Below are 22,195 nucleotides of genomic sequence, written 5' to 3' on the forward strand. Positions count from 1 at the left end.
CAAAGAGAGCCACGATATCAGCAGAGCAAAGTCCCAGAAACCTAAAGGTTGCCTCTCTAAGATGGAAATGTGGGGCTGTGTGAGACCACCTCAGTAGAAATGCCACTAGCAGATACCGGACTCTTGGAAACTTTTTTTCAAAAGAAGCAGTCACTCCAGTCAGAAAGGCGAGTGGGGGGGGGGGGGTCTATCTGCAGCTCAGATCTCTCATTCCTGAGGCTATTACATTCCGAGGTGCCCGCTGGCTGCAGATCTGACGAGGATTTCAATCAACTATTTCTCTCTTTTTTTCAGTCTTTTTTTCATACGAAGAGGGCTGCATGAGCACAAATAGCATTTTTTTTTCCTGCATGCCATCCTGCTTCTCAGTCAACCCGTTCAACAACGCCTTTTGCATTTGGGGAGATTTCGGTTGCAACTTGTAGAGATTTAGCAAAACCAAATCCTCTTTGGATCTCGCAATGTTGTTAATGAAGCTGCCTCGCAAGGTAACATGATTTTGGCAGACATGAAGGATGAAGGGCGACAACCTCTGGTTCTTAGAAGTGAAGCCAATGCTGAAGTGTCTTAAAGCCTGCATTCTCTCTACTGTCCACCAGGGGGCGACTCCTCTGGTTGTATAGAAGTCTATGAGAAAATGACTCTACTTCTCTCTTGATTTATTCCCTCAGTAAACATTGTAAACATGAGTTTATGGTCTCAATCTCTAGTTTCAAGTCTTCTTCAATACAGCATGATGTTCATTTAGTAAATGATGCTCCATTTAGAGTCAAACAGACCATAAAGCAGGGGATGCTTTAGGGCGGGGCTTACTGTGATTGACAGGTCACATATGTGATAAAAAGATTTTGGTAAATGATTGGTGTCGGCTCTGCTATCTACAGTCAGTTCGTTGTGCTTTTGATAATGAAAATGAGTTTCCACCACGTCGAAGCTTCTTTCAAAGCAAATCTACAACCGAATGTACAAATACTGACAAGATCTCTATTTTCAAAGACAGAAAACAAGCCTGAAAGTTACATCAGTGTTTGTGTTGCTCTTTGAAGTCGAGTTAAAAAAGGAGCAATCACATGAGACTTGTGTTTCTCTTCGTGACATGTTCCTGGCTGCATTCTGCTGCAGCGAGGAAGTTCAAAGACGGGAAAACAGCACAGAGAGACAGTTTGTGTTTGTTGTCAGAAATGTCTGTAAATTACCCATGTGCCATCTGGGGATGGGGGAGGGGGGAGGGGGGATATTTCAAAGTCTGGAGAGGAGAATGAGAACTCGCTGAATGTCTTAATAAACCTATATAAACAAGATCTATTTCCAGTATTACAGATGTATGAGAGGCAGATGATTGATCTGACCCATAGTATGGGAAAAAAACGAAATTCATCACAAGAAAAAGGAAGAAGAAGAGACAACGGAGATGTAGCGGCAGCAGAGCATCCTACAATTGAGATCCACCCCAAAAAAAATCAATATCTCTTAAAGTTTAGTCTATTTTTTGGAACATTTTGCAGGTTTTCCTGGCTCTCCTTTCCGACAGGAAATGAAGCCGTTATCTACGTTCTCTTCAAAGCCACCAGACTCCATTGAAAAAAACAGTAATTTAAGCTCAAAGAACACAGGAGTTGCTGGTCTACCGTTGCCTCAATCTGTTATGTTTACTGCTCTTTCCTTATCAGCCGGTTCTGCTATTAATGTCTGCGAAAGTCGAGATAATCAAGCGATGGTGTAATTGAGCTTTCCCCCCCCACACACACACACACCGAAAGGATAAAGCTCCACTCCGTCACCATTTGCAAGCAGCGCTCTGAGCTCTGCGCCTGCAAATTCACTCTAAAAACTAATTTACTCACATTTAAGAAAGCAGTCACGTAAGCTAATAAAGTGGGTGTTTGTCACTACAGAGACCTCGAAACATATAAACTATTTGCAAAGTTTACTTAACACAACAGGGATTTAGGAACCTCCTCAGAGTCAAGAAACCTTTCCTCACTTGCAAAACGATATGCTTGTTTTCAGTTTTTATCATTTATGTTTATTTTATATAACTAATAGACATAACTATCCCTAACTTTCCTTTTAAAACAAGTTATTTTGTCTGGAAGTCTTTGCTTTCAGTGACAGATATGGAGGATTTTGTTTTTCCTAATGAACATTTTCCATTCAGGTAATTACATAATTAATTTAATTTGTTACACATGCTTTCAGTTCTGCTATTTTTTAACAACCGTCTGTCACTGTGACCATAAACACACACACACACACACACACACACACACACACACACACACACACACACACACACACACACACACACACACACACAGAGCACAGCTGTCACACTAACCCATCATCTCAGAGAGAGCCTTTAATCCCTCGTTCCTCATTATATTCCACATTTGGGCTAAAATCAGAAATCAGCTTAACACCTATCACGGCCCCGCTGTCGAGGCCGCCATCGGCCAATCACGGCCCTGGATTCAGCCCGTTGGGAACAGAGCCAAAAAAAAAACAGTGAGGAATGCAGATCAGCTGGGATGATGCAGCAAAAAACAGCTACACTCTAAAAAGAAAAGAGCTGTCAGATTTTCCGGATTAACGGTTGGCTGAATGCCTCTTTTCATCCACAGTGACAGAAAAGCTTCTCTGACATTTCTCTGTTTATATTGACTGTACTTTATGTTGTTGGATGGCTAAACTATATAGGACGTTCTCAGACGTGACTGTGCATTGAAGGGAATTATTCTTTATGCATCATGGCGGATCATTAATCATGTAGCTAGCAAAGTATGCTATCTCGTTGTTAAGTACAGGATCTAGTGGTTCTGCTCTTATTAAAACTTTTAAAAGTCAATGAAGATTCAAAATTAATTTGGCAAAAGGAAGACTTTAGCCAAGAGCTTTGTGAGATGTCAAATACAGATTCAATTGGATGTTTGACAGGGAAATATTGATAGAATAGTAAAAAATACTGTGGCATTAAATGGTATTTTTGTTGTTTTGCTCATAGAAAGTGAGATGGTGTCCTTATTCTAACACTCCTCTGCTCGCTGTGTCGTATTCATCCATCAGATATTGACTTGACAAAAGGGAAGAAACTTTAAGAGTCAATGTGAGAAGGACACATCATGCCCTTAAAGCACGAAAGTAAACAGTATAAGGTTGTTAGAAACTGAAAATTATACTTTTCTCAACAAGGACACAATTATTGATTTGGCATTTGAACCTCAGAGCCCAGATGGAGATATTCTATTGTTTCACAGTAAACTAAATGTGGAAACAAATGTTCCTTGGCAGACAATTCTTCTCTATTATTATCTGTAATGTTACTGGATTGACCTGCACAGAGGTCATCTTTATTAGATATCTATATTTGTAGATAATATTCTAGTCTCTGTGTTTTTTTGTGCGGTACATACCTGCATTGACACGGCTTGAACTTGAACTGTTTCTGGTTGAGAAAACAGCTGGGGGTCAGCGACACGCAAGGTGAACTCACCGGTCCTACAGAAGGGGAGACAGAAAAAGAAAGAAAGGAAGAGAGAAAGATAGAAAGAAGGAAAGAAAGGAGACAACAAAAAATAAAGCATGAAGTAACGAAAGACAGAAAGAAATAGAGAAAGAAACAAGAAAAGAAGTACAGAAAGAAAGTAAGAGAGAGAAAGAGAGAAATAAAGAAAGAGAGAAATAAAGAAATAAAGAAAAAAGTAAAGATAGAAAACAGGAAGTAAGAGAGAGAGAAAGAAAGAACAAAAGAAAGAAAGACAGAAGTACATAAGGAAAGAAAGAAAGAAAGAAAGAGGAAAGAAGGAAAGAAAGAAAGGAAGGAAGAAAACAGAGAAGTAAAAAAATGAGACAAAAAAGAAAGAAAGAAAGAAACAAGGAAAGAATTGAAGAAGTAAAAAAGGAAAGGAAGGAAGAAAACAGAAAGAAGTAAAAAAAGAAAGAAAGACAGGAAGAATGAAAGACAGAGAGAAAGAAAAAAAGAAATAAAGAAAGAGAGAATCAAACAAAGAAAGAAAGAAGTAAAAAAGGAAAGGAAGGAAGAAAGACGAGAGAAAGAAAGAACAAAATAAGTGAAAATAGAAAGAGAGAAAGAAAAAGAGACGGAAACAGAAAGAAATAAAGAGATATTGTTAAATCACTTAAAATCAGATCATCTAAAACACAGCCTTGAATAAAAGAGGTCAAAGTTCATTATCACTCTCTCTCTCTTTGATTCCTAGACTCACTGTAAATGAACATGACCTACAAAAAAGCCTTTGGTTAGCCCTGGAGCTTTCTGGGAAAATGAGTCCTGCGTGGCTCTCCTGGTGTGTAGTCATTAAACCTAATCACCTCTCTGTTGTCTCGGTGAGAGGAGGACAGTAACGTTACACACACACACACACACACACACACACACACACACACACACACACACACACACACACACACACACACACACACACACACACACACACACACTCCTCATCAACAATGCCTCAGCATCATCAAAGACCAGCGTTATTACCCACAAGTCCCTGGAGCTGAGGGCTTGGACACAGCCGACTGCAGCTGAAAATATGACGGAGCAGGTTTTTGGTTTAGTGATGACTGAAGGGGAACTACGGCTAAAAGCTGAAGGGTATGAAGTTTTTTACAAAGATGTAACAGTAGCAAATTTAATTACCTTAATATCACTTTTGTTTATTTAAATTTATTAGTTAAAGGGTCAGTAATCTAACCTTATAAGTAACATGACATACTTAGGCTGTGAGGTGCAGATGCTGTAGATGGACAAATGTAGGAATAATAAATCTAAAATGATGAAAAATTACGTAATTATTCAAAGTTGTTACGTTACGTTGTTACGTTACGTTGTTACGTTACGCTGTTACGTTACGCTGTTACGTTACGATGTTACGTTACGCTGTTGCGTTGTAACTTAACGTTGTAACTTTACGTTGTAACTTTACGTTGTTACGTTACGTTGTTACGTTACGTTGTTACGTTACGTTGTTACGTTACGTTGTTACATTACGTTGTTACGTTGTTGCATTACTTTGTTGCGTTACTTTGTTACGTTACTTTGTTACGTTACTTTGTTACGTTACTTTGTTACGTTACTTTGTTACGTTACTTTGTTACGTTACGTTGTTACGTTACGTTGTTACGTTACGTTGTTACGTTACGTTGTTACGTTACTTTGTTACGTTACGTTGTTACGTTACGTTGTTACGTTACGTTGTTGCGTTACTTTGTTACGTTACTTTGTTACGTTACTTTGTTACGTTACTTTGTTGCGTTACGTTGTTACGTTACGTTGTTGTTACGTTACGTTGTTGCGTTACGTTGTTGCGTTACGTTGTTGCGTTACGTTGTTACGTTACTTTGTTACGTTACTTTGTTACGTTACTTTGTTACGTTGTTACGTTGTTGCGTTACGTTGTTGCGTTACGTTGTTACGTTGTTGTGTTGCGTTGTTACGTTACGTTGTTACGTTACGTTGTTGCGTTACGTTGTTGCGTTACGTTGTTACGTTACGTTGTTACGTTACGTTGTTGCGTTACGCTGTTACGTTGTTACGTTATGTTGTTACGTTGTTACGTTACGTTGCTACGTTGTTACGTTGTTAAATTGTTATGATGTAACATTTTTACAAGAAAATCCCAAACCATGATGTTTTTTCCAAACTTATCCAGGTAGTTTTGTTACTTTAAAGTCTTTTGGACATCAATTGGTTTCAAATTTTGTTTTTTAAATACCACTATTTCTTCTGGTAATTGATATTGTAAAAATAAATGTAGGGTAGTAAAAAGTAGAACTTTGCTTCCAAAATGTAGTGGAGTAAAAGTATAAAGTAGCATTAAATGGATACTCAAGTTCAAGTATCTCAAAGTTGTGCAGTACTTGAGTACTTAAACACATTCCACCACTGATGTGTTGCATAACGAGTGCCTATGCAGTCCAGTATTTTCAGGCGTTTAAAAATTCTAAAAAGCAAATACTGTCATTATTTAATCTTCAACTGTTTCTTTTTACATTATTAAATGACGATTTCATGTTGAATTAGCATGTTAACTGTTTCAGATCAGACCATAATGGATGCTGATGCTTTAATATAGGTTTTGAGGGCTCTCTGAATAGTTTTCAGGTTATTTCTTTTTGGATAAATGGTGTTCATTCATGCATTCAGTGACATGGAGAATGTATGACTGTAAGCTGTTCTTGAGGCTCTCTGTGTCATTTGTCACCATTTCCTCTTTAGAATTCATCCTTCACATAACACATCCTTACAGCGCCTTTCAACAATGATAAAACATTTTTTTAGAAGTGAGACTAGTAACAGCTTTACAGCAAGCATTATGGTTGGAATAACTGCGGCTCATTAAAGATGTATTGGACAGCTTATTAAAGCAAAAATATTTCTGACAAAGTGCTTCTGAATCTTTTTTTATTCAAAGGTAATAACTGTTGGATTCATTTTAGATGAATTTTTTTCTTTTTTTTAATGCAGCCTTGAGACAAAAATGGAGCAGCTAATGAACAGTGTGCTTGTACACGTGAACAAATACTTCTCAATAGTAAATTATCCAACTACGCGTACAAGTCCGTTTTGTGTTTTGACATTTGACATGTTCTGCTGAGGCAGGGATGAATGAAAATACCTTCTTTTGACAAGTGAAAATATATTTGGCTCACAAATATACATTTTTCTCTTTCATCCACAGTGACTAAAGTAAAGGTAAAATATGAGGAGAGGAAGATTTTTTGTAAATTGCCTCTTCAAGAATAAAGTCGAAATTTCTTATATGTGGTGATGCTAGTAGTTTTATTTATTCTTGACATTTTGACCTTACTCTCTCTAAATTTTGACTTTATTTTCAACATTTCAAAATGCAAACAAGAAAAACTGTATAATTGAATATTCTTTTTTATACATTATTTAATACATATTATTATTTAACATATTATTTTTTTTTTCTAAATAAACTAAATATATATATTTATATTATTACTTGCACAATACTGATAGTTCAACCTTATTTGTGTCATTTCGACTTTATTCTGGAAATGCACAAAAACAAAATTCTTCCTCTTCTCAATTTCATTATTCTCAGTTCCAACTTTATTCTCAATATTTCAAATTTGGACTTGATTTTCAAAATGTTGACTTTGTTTTAAAAATGCAAAAAAACAACAACATAATATTATAGTTATTTTTAGGTTAAAGCAATTTATATTGACAGTTCAACCTTATACTCGACTTTTCGACTTTACTCAAAAAATGCAAAAAAAAAAAAAAAAAAAAATCCTCTTATTAAAATTGTTACCCTTTATTTCTGGCCTTAATACTCAGTAGCGACTTGTATTCTGTGAAAAGGACATTTGGACCCAACATGTTTTCCTCTGTTGGACTCCAAAGGGAATCAAACCTGAGAGCATTTGTTTGTATCTCTGTGTCTGCAGCCATTATCCCCCACTCCACATAATTTGACAAATACGGCTATAATATGCAGATTAAATCCTATTTGGGGCTTAACGTTTTATTGTCTCCATTAATCGAATGGCTCAAAACTGGGCAGTGGACCACATTTTGTTCATTCACTGGCTGGCTTCCGTTCCAGACCGGCTGAGTCAGGACTGAATTATCTGTTAAACATGTCGGTTCCGATTGGCTGAACGGACTCTGGGCCCAAATTCAAAATTACACAGACTTGTTGCAGGAAAAAGCCAAAGCAGAACAGCTGTAGTGAGGAAAACTGTCTCGAGGCTAAGCTCTAAAGAGGCGGCATGAAAATCTTTCTTTACATATTAGCAGCCTCTTTCATCTCTGGCACTGAGACTCACACTGGCTAATCACACTGTCAGACACGGCAACATAAAAATGCAGAACAAATGCAAATCTAGCCACTTTAACCGAGGTGATTTTAAATGTAACGCATCTCCGGTCCGTGTGGGGGTTAATGGAAATGAACTCTCCGACCAGGAAGCTGCATAAATCCAAACAGACGGCGGGCGGACGGGCCGCTAACAAGAGCAGAGGACAGAGGAAATGTCAGGATGCTCGAGGATGCAGAGGAAGGAGACAAGGTGCTTCATGTCAACTTAGAAGGAGAGATGGTGTGTTTCACACTACGCCAACAAAAGGAGGAATTCATTTGAATACCAGATGGATTTTAACGTGTTAGGATTCAACTGGACAGAACAATCTAGCCTTGCTTTGCTTCACACTGCTATACAGACAGGAGACTAATTAGAGGAAAACACAAATAAATACGTGGAGAAGCATACTAACTGTAGTATCTTCTATACAGGGAGCAAGTATGGAAATTATGTAAAAGTTGAATTGAATATCAACATGGAGATTGTGAGTGAAGTGAGTAACACAAGGGTCTACTGAAGGACGATCCATCAGTGTTCGGCCCATTCATGAGACAGATGTCACAGGTAAACCTCTGGTGTACTTTCATACACTTTCACGAATTTCAGACAGTTACGTCACAAAATTACAAGATAAAGTGTCAGTTTCACGTCTCTACTGTTTAACGTCCCTGTCCTCACATTTAATCTTCTTCTCTTGCTTCAAGTGTGTACTTTGTGTCTTTTCTCTCTCTCTCTCTCTCTCTTTTAGTGGTTTTTCAGTGTTGCATCAGAACACTGTCAGTTTTTCTAGGGGAACATTGAGGGTATTTTTCTCGTCTGCACCTGGTTTGGTAACTTGGTGAGTTGCTGTAAGCAAAGTATCCTCATACAAAGGAAGACATTTTTTTGTGCATTTTCCAACAAATGTTCAGTAGGTGAGCAATTGGTGCTAAAACTACTTGGTCAAGTTAAAGAAAACATTGTGCTTTGGGTTAACATAAGTACGTATGTTACGCAACTCTTAAAGTACTTTTTTTTTTTAAAGAAAGTTAAAATGAGTCAACGTTGACTTCTGGTATCATGCGGGACACAAACGGTGTTCTCCTGGGTAAAAGTCCTGTGTTTGTTTGACTAATTAACATATCCTCAAACAATGGTTCGTATGGTATGTTGTGAAAAATTACTCAGTCGAAACAACATTTTAGGTTTAGGCAACACAACAACTTAGGGAAAGATCGTAAAATATTTAGTTAGGTTTAGGAAAAGATTCAGAAATACTTTGTTAGGTTTAGGAAAAGATTGTCGTTTGGGTTGAAATAACCATGGTAATGGCGTCACTGTTGTACACTAATAACGTTACAAATAAATCAACATTGACTTCTCGTTTCACACATAGAACAACATACAATCGTTTGTTGGACCCGTCCTCCTCCCCTCCTCCCCTCCTGCCCTCCCTGTGTGTGTTTTTGCAATCTAACTACTTAACCTAAAAATGATTTCAATGGATATCTACGAATTACATAAGATAACGAGCCTCCCTGGAGGCATTCCTGCATGTCCTGGCTAACGACTATGTTGGTCTGATGCAGATTAAGAAACACAATTTGTTTTTTCAACCAGCTGACGTGCAAGCAAAAGTTTTATTCCTATTATGTCATCAATGCCAGCGAGGCGGGATAAAGATTAATCCATGACAGGCACCTGAAGGCACCAGCTACTGTTTCATATGTGCGCTCTAATTGGAGGGATGTTGCCCACTGGTGAGCCACAATTACACAAGGCAGATCTGCTGGTTACATTCTTGTGCGCAACACGCACCAGACTGTTGCATAATAACCACAGAAACCTGGGTGCTGATATGCACATCAAAGGAGCCGCTGTGACTCATTACTCCACAGTTTCTGCTGGAGTGTAAATCAACACGCTTGTTGGAGACGGACGCGTTGAAAACAGTTGACTCAGTTCCATGAAAAATCATAGATCAGTTAAAACTCCAGGTGTCTCGGTCCAAAAACGTTGGATAACTGGCTGAGAGTCTAAGAGCATCATGTTCTTTTTAACAAGTCTGGCCTGGAGCTCTGCCTTTTTAATTATGATGCAGGTAGATATGTCTGTGATGAGCAACACGACTTGATACAGATAGTTCTGGTTTAATTTTGTGGCAGAGAAAGTTGTTTGTTTCATTACCAGGATAACATTTATGTGAGCAATATGAAGACTAATGGACTCCAAATAAAACTGTTTCCATTTGATCTTTGACCAGTAAAGTGGTATTAAACTGTAGATGGTTATTGTATCGGTCAAATCAAACTGGGACACTATCACACAATGACCATAAGATCTTCAACACCAAAAAAGTGTCCACATTCATTTCCACGCTTCTCATTCATTGTCTATGTTAGAAGTTGTGCAATGTATTCTGCTGACTCATCATTTGCTTAAAGTTGAGGTCAAGACTACTTTATGCAAACCAGTGCGACTCACTGCCACAGGAAACTCATGGAGTTTTTATTTTACTGCCACAGGAAAGGAGGAAGGAAGGAAACCCTTCATTAAAAAATGATCCCGCCTCCTTTTCAATTAGGAGGAAGGTCGTTAAGGGCAGTGAGTTGATGCCGTTGACCCATTCAGACTGAGGGCAGCATTAGATAGCGTTCTATACCGCCATCATCAAAACACCAAATGAGGAAATGGACTACTGAAGCTGTTCTGGAGGCTCACGATGTACCGATATATATATATATAACACTTCCCAGCTATATTTCCTGCTCCTGTGGGTCTTTCTGCCTGTTGCATTATGGATGTTTGTCCAATGTCAATGTTGAATGTCAGCGCATAATGGTAACCAAGGGCAACTCTTTGACATATCACCAGTTATCTAAAAATAAACTACTAATAATAATAATAATGATTATTAGTATTATTATTAGTAGTATTATTAAAGTAAACAAATAATAATAATAATAACACTGATAATAATAAATAATAAATAATAATAATAAATAATAAATAATAAATAATAAATAATAAATAATAATACATTTAATTTAATTTAGGAAGTGCTTTTGGAACTTAACAAACTTAAGCAGTTTGGTATTAAATAACAATTTACCAACTTTTCTCCACCTCCCTGAACACATCCGATCCACTGACCTGGCTTTGTCTTTTTGGTGTCTGAACCGGACCCGACCCGATCTCAGCTCGGCCCAGGTGAAGGTGTCGTCCCTGGTCAGGTCTCGGCCTCCCTTCCCTCCCTCCTCTCCTCCACCTCCTCCCTCCCCTCTGAACAGGACCAGCCGTCCGTTAGTGGGGCCCCGAACGAGCTGGAAGATCAGCCGCTCAGACGGACTGTCGGGGTCCTGGGTCTGCAGCAGGGTGAGGGGCAGCGGGGCAGAACCACTGAGGGGGACCAGCAGGGACCCGTTGACCTGGAGGGTCGGGGGCTGGGTGTTTACTGAGAGAGAAAAAGACAGACATTCATTATCTCAAGTGCAATCATCAAAGCGAACTTGAAAAGCTTGGGTGAAAAAGGTTTTCATCTCCGAGGTGAACCACAAACAAAATATCAGACTTTAATGATTCCTGTGAGTCACGCAAAGTCATAAAGAAGATTAAAGCAAAAAAACCTTTTTATCAGAATGATATATGATGTATGAAAGAATGATCAGAAATAGAGATACAAGGTTTGAAGGTTAGAACATTCACTATAATATACTCTCATAATATAATAGTTTGGGGATACGATGTCAATTTATATTTGATTGAAGTATATGTGGTTAAAACAAAACATTTAAATAAGACAAGAGATCATTACTGGAAATAAAAGCTGTATATTTCAAAATAAAATAAAATTGCCAGGTTTCATAATTAAATTAATTTGTACTAATAATTTAGACTAAAACCTTTAATAACAGTGAAAAACACAGAGCCTCTAATTACCTGAGTTAATACATATTAATGCATATTAAAGCCTTAAATGTGTCCCATTAAAACTGCAGCTGGATCAGTGGGTGGAGGGATGAGACGAGGTTATGAAATTTAAACGGGAAAAAAGTGTGTGTGTGTGTGTGTGTGTGTGTGTGTGTGTGTGTGTGTGTGTGTGTGTGTGTGTGTGTGTGTGTGTGTGTGTGTGTGTGTGTGTGTGTGTGTGTGTGTGTGTGAGACGTCTGGTGAAATACGAGCGAGGCGTCTCGGTCTTGGCGTGGCATTTGAGAAGTTGGCTTTAATTGGAAGTGACTTTGTTGGGGGAACTTTTTAAAGATCAGCTCTTTTGAGAGGCCGCGTTTGTAATCTCATTATATCTCCGACGCCAACAGGCACTCTCTGAATTCTCAAAAACGTTCGGCCATGTAATTAAACTCACAAATGAGAATAAAGTCTATAATTTAAAAAAAAAAAAGCACAAAACTTTCTCAACTTTCTCAACGCAAGAAATTCAAAAGCAATAACAACAAAAAGTCATTTTGGTTTGGGGCTATTTCACCACATTAAATAATGGATTAGTTTAAGCCCAGAGGCTGAAATAATGTTCATTAATTCACAAGAAGAAAGTAATTATCACAAAGAGGCTCATGATAATATATCTTCTCTATTACTATTCTGCGCTGTCAAATTTCATAAATCATCTCACAACCACAGTGAGACATTGAAGGTCTCTGCAGGCACTGTTTGTACATGAAAGCCAAAAACAATAAAAAGAACAAGGCTCCTCTAATGACCTGCCTCTGCACACAATGCTCGTTTTTCGGTGTTATCCAGGAGAAGCAATTAGTATTGTAGTAACAGGAAAACTCCTAATGTCGGGCATTTAATGTTGGCAGTCTGTTCTCACACATGAGATGAAAAACACTTTTACTTCTGTCACATTTTAATGTCTGCTTTTTTGACACGCAATTCTCTTAAAAACTCGCTCTGACCTGCACGGTCTGAAGTTTGAAGCTCGCTTATGGTTTTTCTAATTTCAACATTGAATGAATCTCTCTGAATCAATATCTTTTGTAGCCTCAGGAGTTTGTGGAGAAAGAAAGGAGGATTCAGCCAATGTGCCACACCTGATAAAAAATATTCTACGTGTTTGTCGACTTGTTGTGGAGTCTTTTTCCGCCCCAATGTGGCCAACAAAAACCCACTCGATGCAGCTTTAAAGGTCTGATACATGGACTGAATATAAGAACAGAAGTTACCATATTTGGAAAGCAGAAGAGTGACTTACTGTCAATCAGTGTGTAGCCCCGCCCTAAAGCATCCCCTGCTTTATGGTCTGTTTGACTCTAAATGGAGCATCATTTACTAAATGAACATCATGCTGTATTGAAGAAGACTTGAAACTAGAGATTGAGACCATAAACTCATGTTTACAATGTTTACTGAGGGAATAAATCAAGAGAGAAGTAGAGTCATTTTCTCATAGACTTCTATACAACCAGAGGAGTCGCCCCCTGGTGGACAGGAGAGAGAATGCAGCTTTAAGACACTTAGCCTTGGCTGATAAGTAAGCTATCGGTACTTTTTATTATCAGTATTTTTCAACACAAACTCGAAGTTGCCCTTTGTGTTAGATTGACAGGTTATATATCAACAGGACGTTACTGAATGTATTTATTTTTACAGTCAAAGCTTCAATAGAAGTTTGCAAATTACGCTCTGAATGTATGTCCTCACATTTTATTACGTCATCACCATATAAATACAAGTTAGCATCGCACTGGTTCCCTCCACTATAGGCCATTTGGGTTCTTTAAAACCATAAACAAGAAGCAGTTTATGATTTTTTGTAATTATTGTGTGCTGCTCTGGGTTTCTTGTCACTTGTTCTAGATAAATTGTGTATCAGCAACATTCATTTAAACGCTGCTGCTGTTAAATTAATTAGACAGAATGCATATTTCATATTCACACGAGCTGCGGCTTTGCGGGCGACATTAACATTTAACAGCTTCCCCTCACACACACACACACACACACACACACACACAGCGTCAGGCTGACAGCTCGGCTAACCGGCCTGTTGCCTAGCAACCAGCCATGTGGGTTTTGTTTTTACGTGACGTCTTCTGGTTAACTTGCATTATTTATGCTGGGTTTCTTGATTTAATTTGCATAAAATAAAGATGCCCTCACAGCGGTGGTGTTATGACATCTGTACGACAGATATGAACATTTATTCCATATCTGGATCAGGTTAATGGCCAAGTAGCTGTGGCGTAGTGGAGAGCAAGGTAGTTCTCCAATCAGAGGGTCGGTGGTTCGATACCCGGCTTCGGCAGTCGATGTGTCCTTGGGCAAGACACTTGTTAGTTAGAGTCTGATGGTGGCACCTTGATGGTAGCCTGTCATCAGTGTGTGAATGGGTGAATGATATGTAATATACTACTGACTGTAAGTCGCTTTGGATAAAAGCGTCTGCTAAATGACTGTAATGTAATGTAAGTAGGCTTTTGTATACTAGAAATTTGCCTTGGTGTTTATAGAAAAATAAAATAAATTACTGCAACAGTCAATAAATAATGTTATGATAATTAATAATCATTAAAATAATAGTCGTTAAAAACATTAATAATAATTCTAATATATATTTAAAAAAAATACTATTATTTTTAGATTGACAGTAGAAATACTGAAATATGACAATATTTATACATATATATATATATATATGTTTTAAAACGAAGAGCTGAACAGTTTTGTGCATATATATATATATATATATAAGTGTGTTTTAAAACGAGTTAATGTTACACAGTATGACAGATTTTTCATGCAACTACAAAACATGTGCAGAATTTTTCTTGAGGTAAAATACACGTTTTGTTGAGCTTTGATAGAGCTATGCATGTAACCTGCCACCATAAAGAGCTGAAGCTAACTGATGATCCAACAGAGGAATCTAATGAGGTGTGACATAAATAAATATCATAAAGCTGAATATTGGACCTGAGGCTTTTTCAACAGAGTTTGTCTGGAGGTGGGACAATCGACAGTATTCAAGCAAGTACTTCACATATAAATGAACGTCCTTCACATTCAAGCTCTGTCAAAACAAGTTCTCAGCATGCCGGGAAAGCCCTTTGTATCTCACAAGGGTACACACACAGACCTTTTTATATTACTTTCACTACAACCTTTACTCCCCCTGGTGTGTTTTTTTAATGAAGACTCAAGTTGTTTACACAAGTTGTTGTAAAGGTGCATAAAAACTTAATAACTGTCTTAATAAAATTAAAAAACAAAGCCATAATGGTGGAAATTCCTAATAAGCATCCAAGAAGAGTTTCTTAAAATGGATGCTACATTAAAAAAGGAATTAAGTCAGTTTAGTGTTTGTGTTTTAACCTTTAAATTTAGTACTGCAGCTTTAAGAAACTAGTAGAAAAATGACCATATATTAACTATTACCAAATAATACTAACTCTATTGACCTTCTATTGGTGTGCTATGAACAATACCCATTTTTTTCCTTTTTTAACATAAAGCTGATGTGCTGTTACCGTGGCAGGTCCTGGTTTTCTGGTCGGCGTAGAACCCACGTCCACAGTCGGGCGTGCAGTATCCCTCCATGAGGAAGGTTAGATCTCTACAAGCGCTGCAGCGTCCGACGCCGTCACACAGCACGCAGTCAGAAGAGCAAGCTGAAGAAGAAGAAGAAGAAGAAGGAGACATAATGTGTTTCTATAACCGATTTCAAGTTAAACTGATAAAGTGACCTTGCAGAGAAACCCAGTGAGAGATTTATATAAAGGAGAGATTTCATTCAACAAAGTTCTTACGTTTGCAGATTTGTGAGGACGCGTCCAGAAAGTAGTTCCGGCCACATTCCAGCACACACTGACCCTGCAGGGCGGCGTAGGGATGCTGACACCGCTGGCACTGTGCCGGACCACCACACTCCTCACAGTGATCATCACAGCCTGACACACACACACACACACACACACACACACACACACACACACACACACACACACACACACACACACACACACACACACACACACACACACAGAGCGTTAAACACAAACCAAAATGACACAAATCTGTGGCTATAAAGTCATAACTAAATACGCTTATTTTTAAACGTTCAAACTCAAAAAGCACATTTGCTTCATGCATTGTTTTCTGTGGGTTTAATTTGACATTTAGTAGAATATTTGCACGTGTTAAACTCATTACTATTGTTTTATTAGGATTATATAAAAGCTGTAAAATGTGTTTTAGTTTCCTCAAAAGAAGAATTTGGCCCGAACAACCAACCACATGTTCAAAGATTATTAGAAACATTAAGTTCAGACTTTAAAGGGTCTCTATCTGCTGCTGATGAACGTTTTTAATAAGAAATAATAATACAAAGAAACTTAAAGTGGTCACTAATGCACAAAGATAACAGAATAAAGAAGGAGTAATGCATATTGTATTTGTTCTTTTTGTGTGATGTGTTAGAGGTGAGGAGTGTGTTTATGTGGACTGACCGAGGCATTTGTCTCCGTCCTGGTAGGAGCCGGAGGAGCACCCCTGGGTGCAGACGCCCTCCTGCAACACGTGACCCTCCATGCACAGCAGGCAGTCGGTCCGCAGAGGACCTCTACAGGCGTTACAGCTCCAGTCACACTCTGGAGGAGGAGGAGGAGGAGGAGGAGGAGGAGGAGGGAGGAGGAGGAGGAGGAGGAGGAGGAGGAAAAGGAGGAAGGGAAGGAGGAGGGAAAGATGATAAGGAGGAGGAAGAGGAGGAGGATTAGAACCAGGAGTAGGGAAGAGAGGAGAAGGAGAAGAAGGAGGAGGAGGACGAGGAGGAGGACGAGGAAGAGGGAAGGAAGAGTGAGAGGAAGATGAGGATGAGGAGGAAGAGAAGGAGCAGAAGGAATAGGAAGAGGAGGAACATGAGGAGGAGAATGAAGAGGAGAAGGAGAATGAAAAGGAGAAGAAGAGGAGGAAGAGGAGAAGAAGAGGAGGAGGAGGAGAACGAAGAGGAGAAGAACGAAGAGGAGGAGATGACAGAAGAGGAGGAGGAGGAGAACAAGGAGGACAAGGAAAGAGGAGGAGGAGGTGTAGGAAGAGGATGAGATGAAGATTTGTATCAGGAGGATGAGGAGGAAGATGAGAAGGAGGAGTAGAAGGAAAAGGTTGAGGAGGAGGAGAAGGAAGTGGAAGAGGAGGAGGAAGAGAAGGAGTAGAAGGAAGAGGAGCAGGAGGAGAAGGAGGAAGAGGTGTGTGTGTGTGTGGGGGGGACATTGGGATTAGAAGTGAGGGGTTTTGAAGGTAAGAACAGAGGAGAAAAGAGGAGAAAAGAGGAGAAAAGAGGAGAAAAGAGGAGAAAAGAGGAGAGAGAGGTTTTCATTAATTCTGTTCAGCAGCAGATTTATTTTAAACCCATTTGTGTTTGTTTTTTTGTTTGTTTCACTTTTCTCTCATCACCTGAACATCTGTTGTGTTTGTTCTCTGCTCCGTTAATACTGACGACAGAATTAAACACAATTAGGACAATTAGACTCTGTGTTCGTCTGAGCCTCAAGGTTTGTGTTTTCAAAAAAAGAGACCCCGCCATAACAGAGGCCCTTTTATACTCTATTCTATTACATATTTATTTGAGAAAACAAACATGTTTTGAAGCCCAGAAGCAAAACGGTACAAGCTGCTCCTGTTTTTACACTTTTCCATATTTTGGCGGTGATCAGAATATGAACGTCTGCATGTAGACCGGTATAAGTGGAATGTTCATTTCCATTAGTCTTGTAAACAGCCTGTTAGGAATAATGTCTCTTCCAGAATAAGGGCAAAAACCAGAACATTAAATTCATGTAAACGTTGTCAGTATTTGAGAACAATTTATTTAAAATGTAAATAATAAGAATAAGAATACATTTATTGAGCTGTCAGCCGTTGAGATATTTCGCTCATTAGCACATCGTTGAACAGACAGACAGACCGATCAATACTGTGATCCTTACAGCCACGAAGCATCTTTCATTTTATCAAGTCAACTAATTAATGATCTGTTTTTGAACTCTGCTTTCTTTTTTCTGAGTCAGATGTCGAGTAAAAGAAAACTACGATAAATAGTTCAATCTTACTGCAAGTTCAACATTTAATATTCAACCTAAAAAGCATCCTCAATTCTTTTTTCATGTTCAAATCCTTAAGAGGAGATAGTTTTTGATCTTCTCTTCTGCTGGAAAACATGCAGAAGCATATTTAATTAAGCCTATATGAGAAGTAGAAACACTTCTAACAGTTCATCTCTTTACATTTTAGGTTTCACTTTCTCACATGATAGTGGGAGAGTGGAAAAGCTGCAACTCTACTGTGAGGAATAATAAAGGAGGATCCAAAGGGAGCCGAGAGGTAAATTAGGGGGTTCCTGCGTAGAAAAAGATCAGTGATGAATCCAAACCAATGTAGGTTGTTGTCAGATCCTCTCGGGGAGCCCCCCCCCTGTGAGAAGGTTCCTTTAAACCCTTCTTAGTTTTCAGAGCGTGCTGCTCCGTAGCGCTCTGGGTTCATCCAGAGTTCAGAGGATTAACCAGGTAGCTGCTGCGTCTCCGGGGGGATAAACACAGCATCGCCATGGGAACCCACGTCTGAAACCCAACCTGTGGATGTTTTGGAGGCTCTGCTGGCTAAATAAAACTGTGCATCTCGCCTCTGGCGGCTATCTTTGAGTTTATAATCCCGCGTTAGACATGGGAGGTCTGGGGTTCTCCCTCCCCCCGACACCTGAGAAGAAATCTCATTACTGTGAACCAAATCGCTGATAAAGGGGAAGTCAGCGAGTTCTTGTGGGGAATCCAGCTTCACATGAAACGTCTTGTGGATATCTGTGTTAAGCCAGTGTGACAACACACAGAACCGAGGCCTTTGCTCTGTGTGATCACCACAAAGGAGGCGAAATAAAACAGTATTTTCACACGTCTTATTGATGAGTCGGCGATAAAACGGAGTGACATAGCCATCACTAAAAACTGACAATATAAATCTGTGCAATATAAAATATTCTGTCTGTATATATAATATTTTAGTTATGTGGATTTTTATTTTATTTTACTTATTTAATCTTTACTGTGTTATTACTTATTTACTTATTTATAATACTTGTTTTTTTACTTATGTCTCTTGTTTGCACTATCCTCTCTGCTGCTGTAATCCTGCAAATGTCCCCACTGTGGGACTAATAAAGGATTATCTTATCTTATCTTATCTTATCTTATTTTATCTTATCTTATCGGCTAATTAAACAGAGTTACTGCATGCAGAGCGAGAAAAAAAAAATGAAAGGACAAGATATTGAGTCCTCTAACGGCTCATTCATCAACCTCTCTGCAACGCTGGGAGATTTAATACTGAGTAAAAAAAAACGCACACACATTGTTTAGGATTTTGCATATCCGCTCCCGCAGTTCATCACTTGATCAATGGAGCCCGTAAACTCAATGTAGCACACAAGCAGTATGGGTGGAGAGTAATTTATGAATATCATAAAAGGCGCACTAGATATCCTCATTATTAATCCACAATGCAGTATGTGTGTGTGTGTGTGTGTGTGTGTGTGTGTGTGTGTGTGTGTGTGTGTGTGTGTGTGTGTGTGTGTGTGTGTGTGTGTGTGTGTGTGTGTGTGTGTGTGTGTGTGTGTGTACCTCTGCAGGCCCGGGTGGTGGTGTTGAGGTAGTACTGGTGGGCACAGCTGTCGTACTGGCATTCTCCGAACAGCAGCACCTTGGTCGGGTCGCGACAGGAGGTGCAGACGCCGGTCATGTCGCACGTCAGGCACTGAGCGTCGCACGCTGGAGACACGAGAGGTCGACACAGAGGTCAGGTGAGATACGAGGTCATAGGGTGGAAAAGGATCAGCTGGTATGAGCGGAGTAATGACACACACATCTGAGTTTGCAAATGACCTGTCCAGGCTGCAGCTAAAGGATTATTATTATTAATATTACATCCAACAAGAATGTGTGCATGTATTCAAACAGGCACTATTATGCTATTTTCCGGGTGCATATTTTTATCTCCAGTTATAGTTACAACATGTTTGCATGCGTTAATGTTCATAATCCTCCTTGTTTTTCTCATCATTCTGTCCTGCAGCACCTCTTCTCACCCTCTCTCTGAAACGCTCCGTTGTAGCGCTTGCTCCTCCCTCCAGAAAGCAAAGTCTGCTCTGATTGGTCAGCTAGCCTGCTCTGTTGTGATCGGTCAACGTTTCACATTTCAAAAATACCTTATGCTCCGTCTCTCTATTTTGTTGTTTGAGGGCCAAACTAGCCGGAAGGAGTTTCACATCACTTCCGTAACATTGTGACCTCATAAAGTTACATTGTGACCTCATAAAGTTACATTGTGACCTCATAAAGTTACATTGTGACCTCATACAGTTACATTATGACCTCATAATGTTACAGAAGTGAAGGAGATAATTCAATCGAGCTGTTTCAGGAGCTCAGGAGCTTCTGAGGGGGAGGGTAACTCCTTTTAGACGTGGATTTCCGGTTTTACACTCTACAGACCCTTAACATGTACAAAAATATATATAACACACTAAATGAGAGGGAAAAAGTGGAAAAGCATAATAGGGCAACTTTAATATAAATTTGCGTTCTGGTTAAAAGAAGAAAAATGAACATTTTACATGTACAAAAGCAAAAATAATCCATTCCGTGTGCATGAAAGGACTTTTTGATAAATGAAGTTGGGGCATTTGTGAATGTTTGCACAATTTTCTCATCAACCAGCCGCTCGTTCTTGATTAAAAACAACTGTGACACATGTAACAAATGATTGTCTATAAATGTGTTTATTTATGTTTAGAGGACGGAGCAACCTCGCTCTGTCTGAGTGCTTCTCAGTGACTAAAGCTGTTGAGTCAAATTATTCTGAGGAGCAGGTAGCAGTGAGTGTCAGCGTGAATAAATGCCTCGCTGTCACTGTATTCAATGTTATCAAGGTGAATTAAAGAGGCACAAACACTACGGAGAGTTTCTGCTTCAGCTGCAGGGACTTCAGTCGTAAATACTGCAAATGTTTGTGATGCAGCAAGTGGAAAAAGACATTAGTAATCAGAGTTCGCCATAAAAATGAATCAAGACCTCAGTTATGAGCTGCAGAACCACTGTACTGTCTAGTGTTCTTATTATTTTGTCCACCCCCTGTAAATCATAAGCAGTCTCAGATATAATCTTTGAGGTTCTACCGGGTTCCACATGTAGTGATAATGTCTCCGGTTCTTTCGATGTGTTCATCTTTGCGAGTTGCCCCACTTACCCTGACAGATCCTGTGGCCGTTGTCATAGTAACCGAGGGGACATTTGGGTCCGCAGAGACCCGAGGGCAGCAGGAGGCTGCCGACGGGGCAGGAAGTACAGGAGAGAGGCCCCGACCCGCTGCAGGCGTCACATGACGGATGGCATCCTGGGTTAAATAAAAAAAAGAGAATTTAGTTCATTAACATAAGATGAATCTTAAAGGGGACATATCGTGCTCATTTTCAGGTTCATACTGATGTTTGTTTAGGGATTCTACGAGAACATGTTTACATGCTTTAATGTTTAAGAAAACACTTTATTTAACTCATTCTGTCTGTCCGGTAGAGACCTGTCAATCAGTGTGTAGCCCCGCCCTAAAGCATCCCCTGCTTTATGGTCTGTTTGACTCTAAATGGAGCATCATTTACTAAATGAACATCATGCTGTATTGAAGAAGACTTGAAACTAGAGATTGAGACCATAAACTCATGTTTACAATGTTTACTGAGGGAATAAATCAAGAGAGAAGTAGAGTCATTTTCTCATAGACTTCTATACAACCAGAGGAGTCGCCCCCTGATGGACAGCAGAGAGAATGCAGGTTTAAGACACTTCAGCATTGGCTTCACTGGTCAGAACCGGAGGTTGCCGCCCTGATTTCAACATATCCTTATATGACGGTTTGTATGATAACTTACGAAAAAGTTACTCTTCATTTTTTCACTCAATTTGCCAAACGCTGTATGAGAACAGCCTACATGTTTTTAATATCTGCCTGAAACAGTTCATTTAATTGCCTGTCTCTTTAAGACCCCCTCCTGAAAAGAGCCCAGTCTGCTCTGATTGGCTTACAGTGCTACTTTGCAGAGGTAGCTTATAAGCATATTCTGGTAATGATTCTGCATGTGTCATAGGAATGGGAGTCTGATCGGCTTATTGAATCACATGTTTTCTGATCTAGATATCCCACAACAAACAGACTGGGTCGTCTTATGTCACAGTCTGTTGGATGATAAGGACTACAGATAATGTATGAACACAATCTTCTAAAAAAATGTCCCCTTTAAAAGATTACATGTTGAGAAATGAGGTCATGGAAACAGCATTTGGTTAAAGGACTTCAACAG

The 22,195-nt window shown here is 39.2% G+C and overlaps 1 protein-coding gene across 1 annotated transcript in view; it reads right to left on the minus strand.

Moving 5' to 3' along the window:
• The window catches only part of fras1 (Fraser extracellular matrix complex subunit 1), a 262,161-nt gene that overhangs the window by 82,817 nt on the left and 157,149 nt on the right, over positions 1-22,195 (minus strand). The window contains exons 21-27 of the mRNA XM_054610644.1: positions 21,088-21,234; positions 19,464-19,610; positions 16,305-16,445; positions 15,606-15,746; positions 15,327-15,467; positions 10,993-11,293; positions 3,411-3,495 (exon numbers count right to left, since the gene is read on the minus strand). Of these exons, the coding sequence (XP_054466619.1) occupies positions 3,411-3,495; positions 10,993-11,293; positions 15,327-15,467; positions 15,606-15,746; positions 16,305-16,445; positions 19,464-19,610; positions 21,088-21,234 (1,103 nt within the window). The remainder of the gene's footprint in view (positions 1-3,410; positions 3,496-10,992; positions 11,294-15,326; positions 15,468-15,605; positions 15,747-16,304; positions 16,446-19,463; positions 19,611-21,087; positions 21,235-22,195) is intronic.

Source organism: Anoplopoma fimbria, chromosome 13 (genome assembly GCF_027596085.1).
Source record: "Anoplopoma fimbria isolate UVic2021 breed Golden Eagle Sablefish chromosome 13, Afim_UVic_2022, whole genome shotgun sequence".
Lineage (NCBI taxonomy): Eukaryota > Metazoa > Chordata > Actinopteri > Perciformes > Anoplopomatidae > Anoplopoma > Anoplopoma fimbria.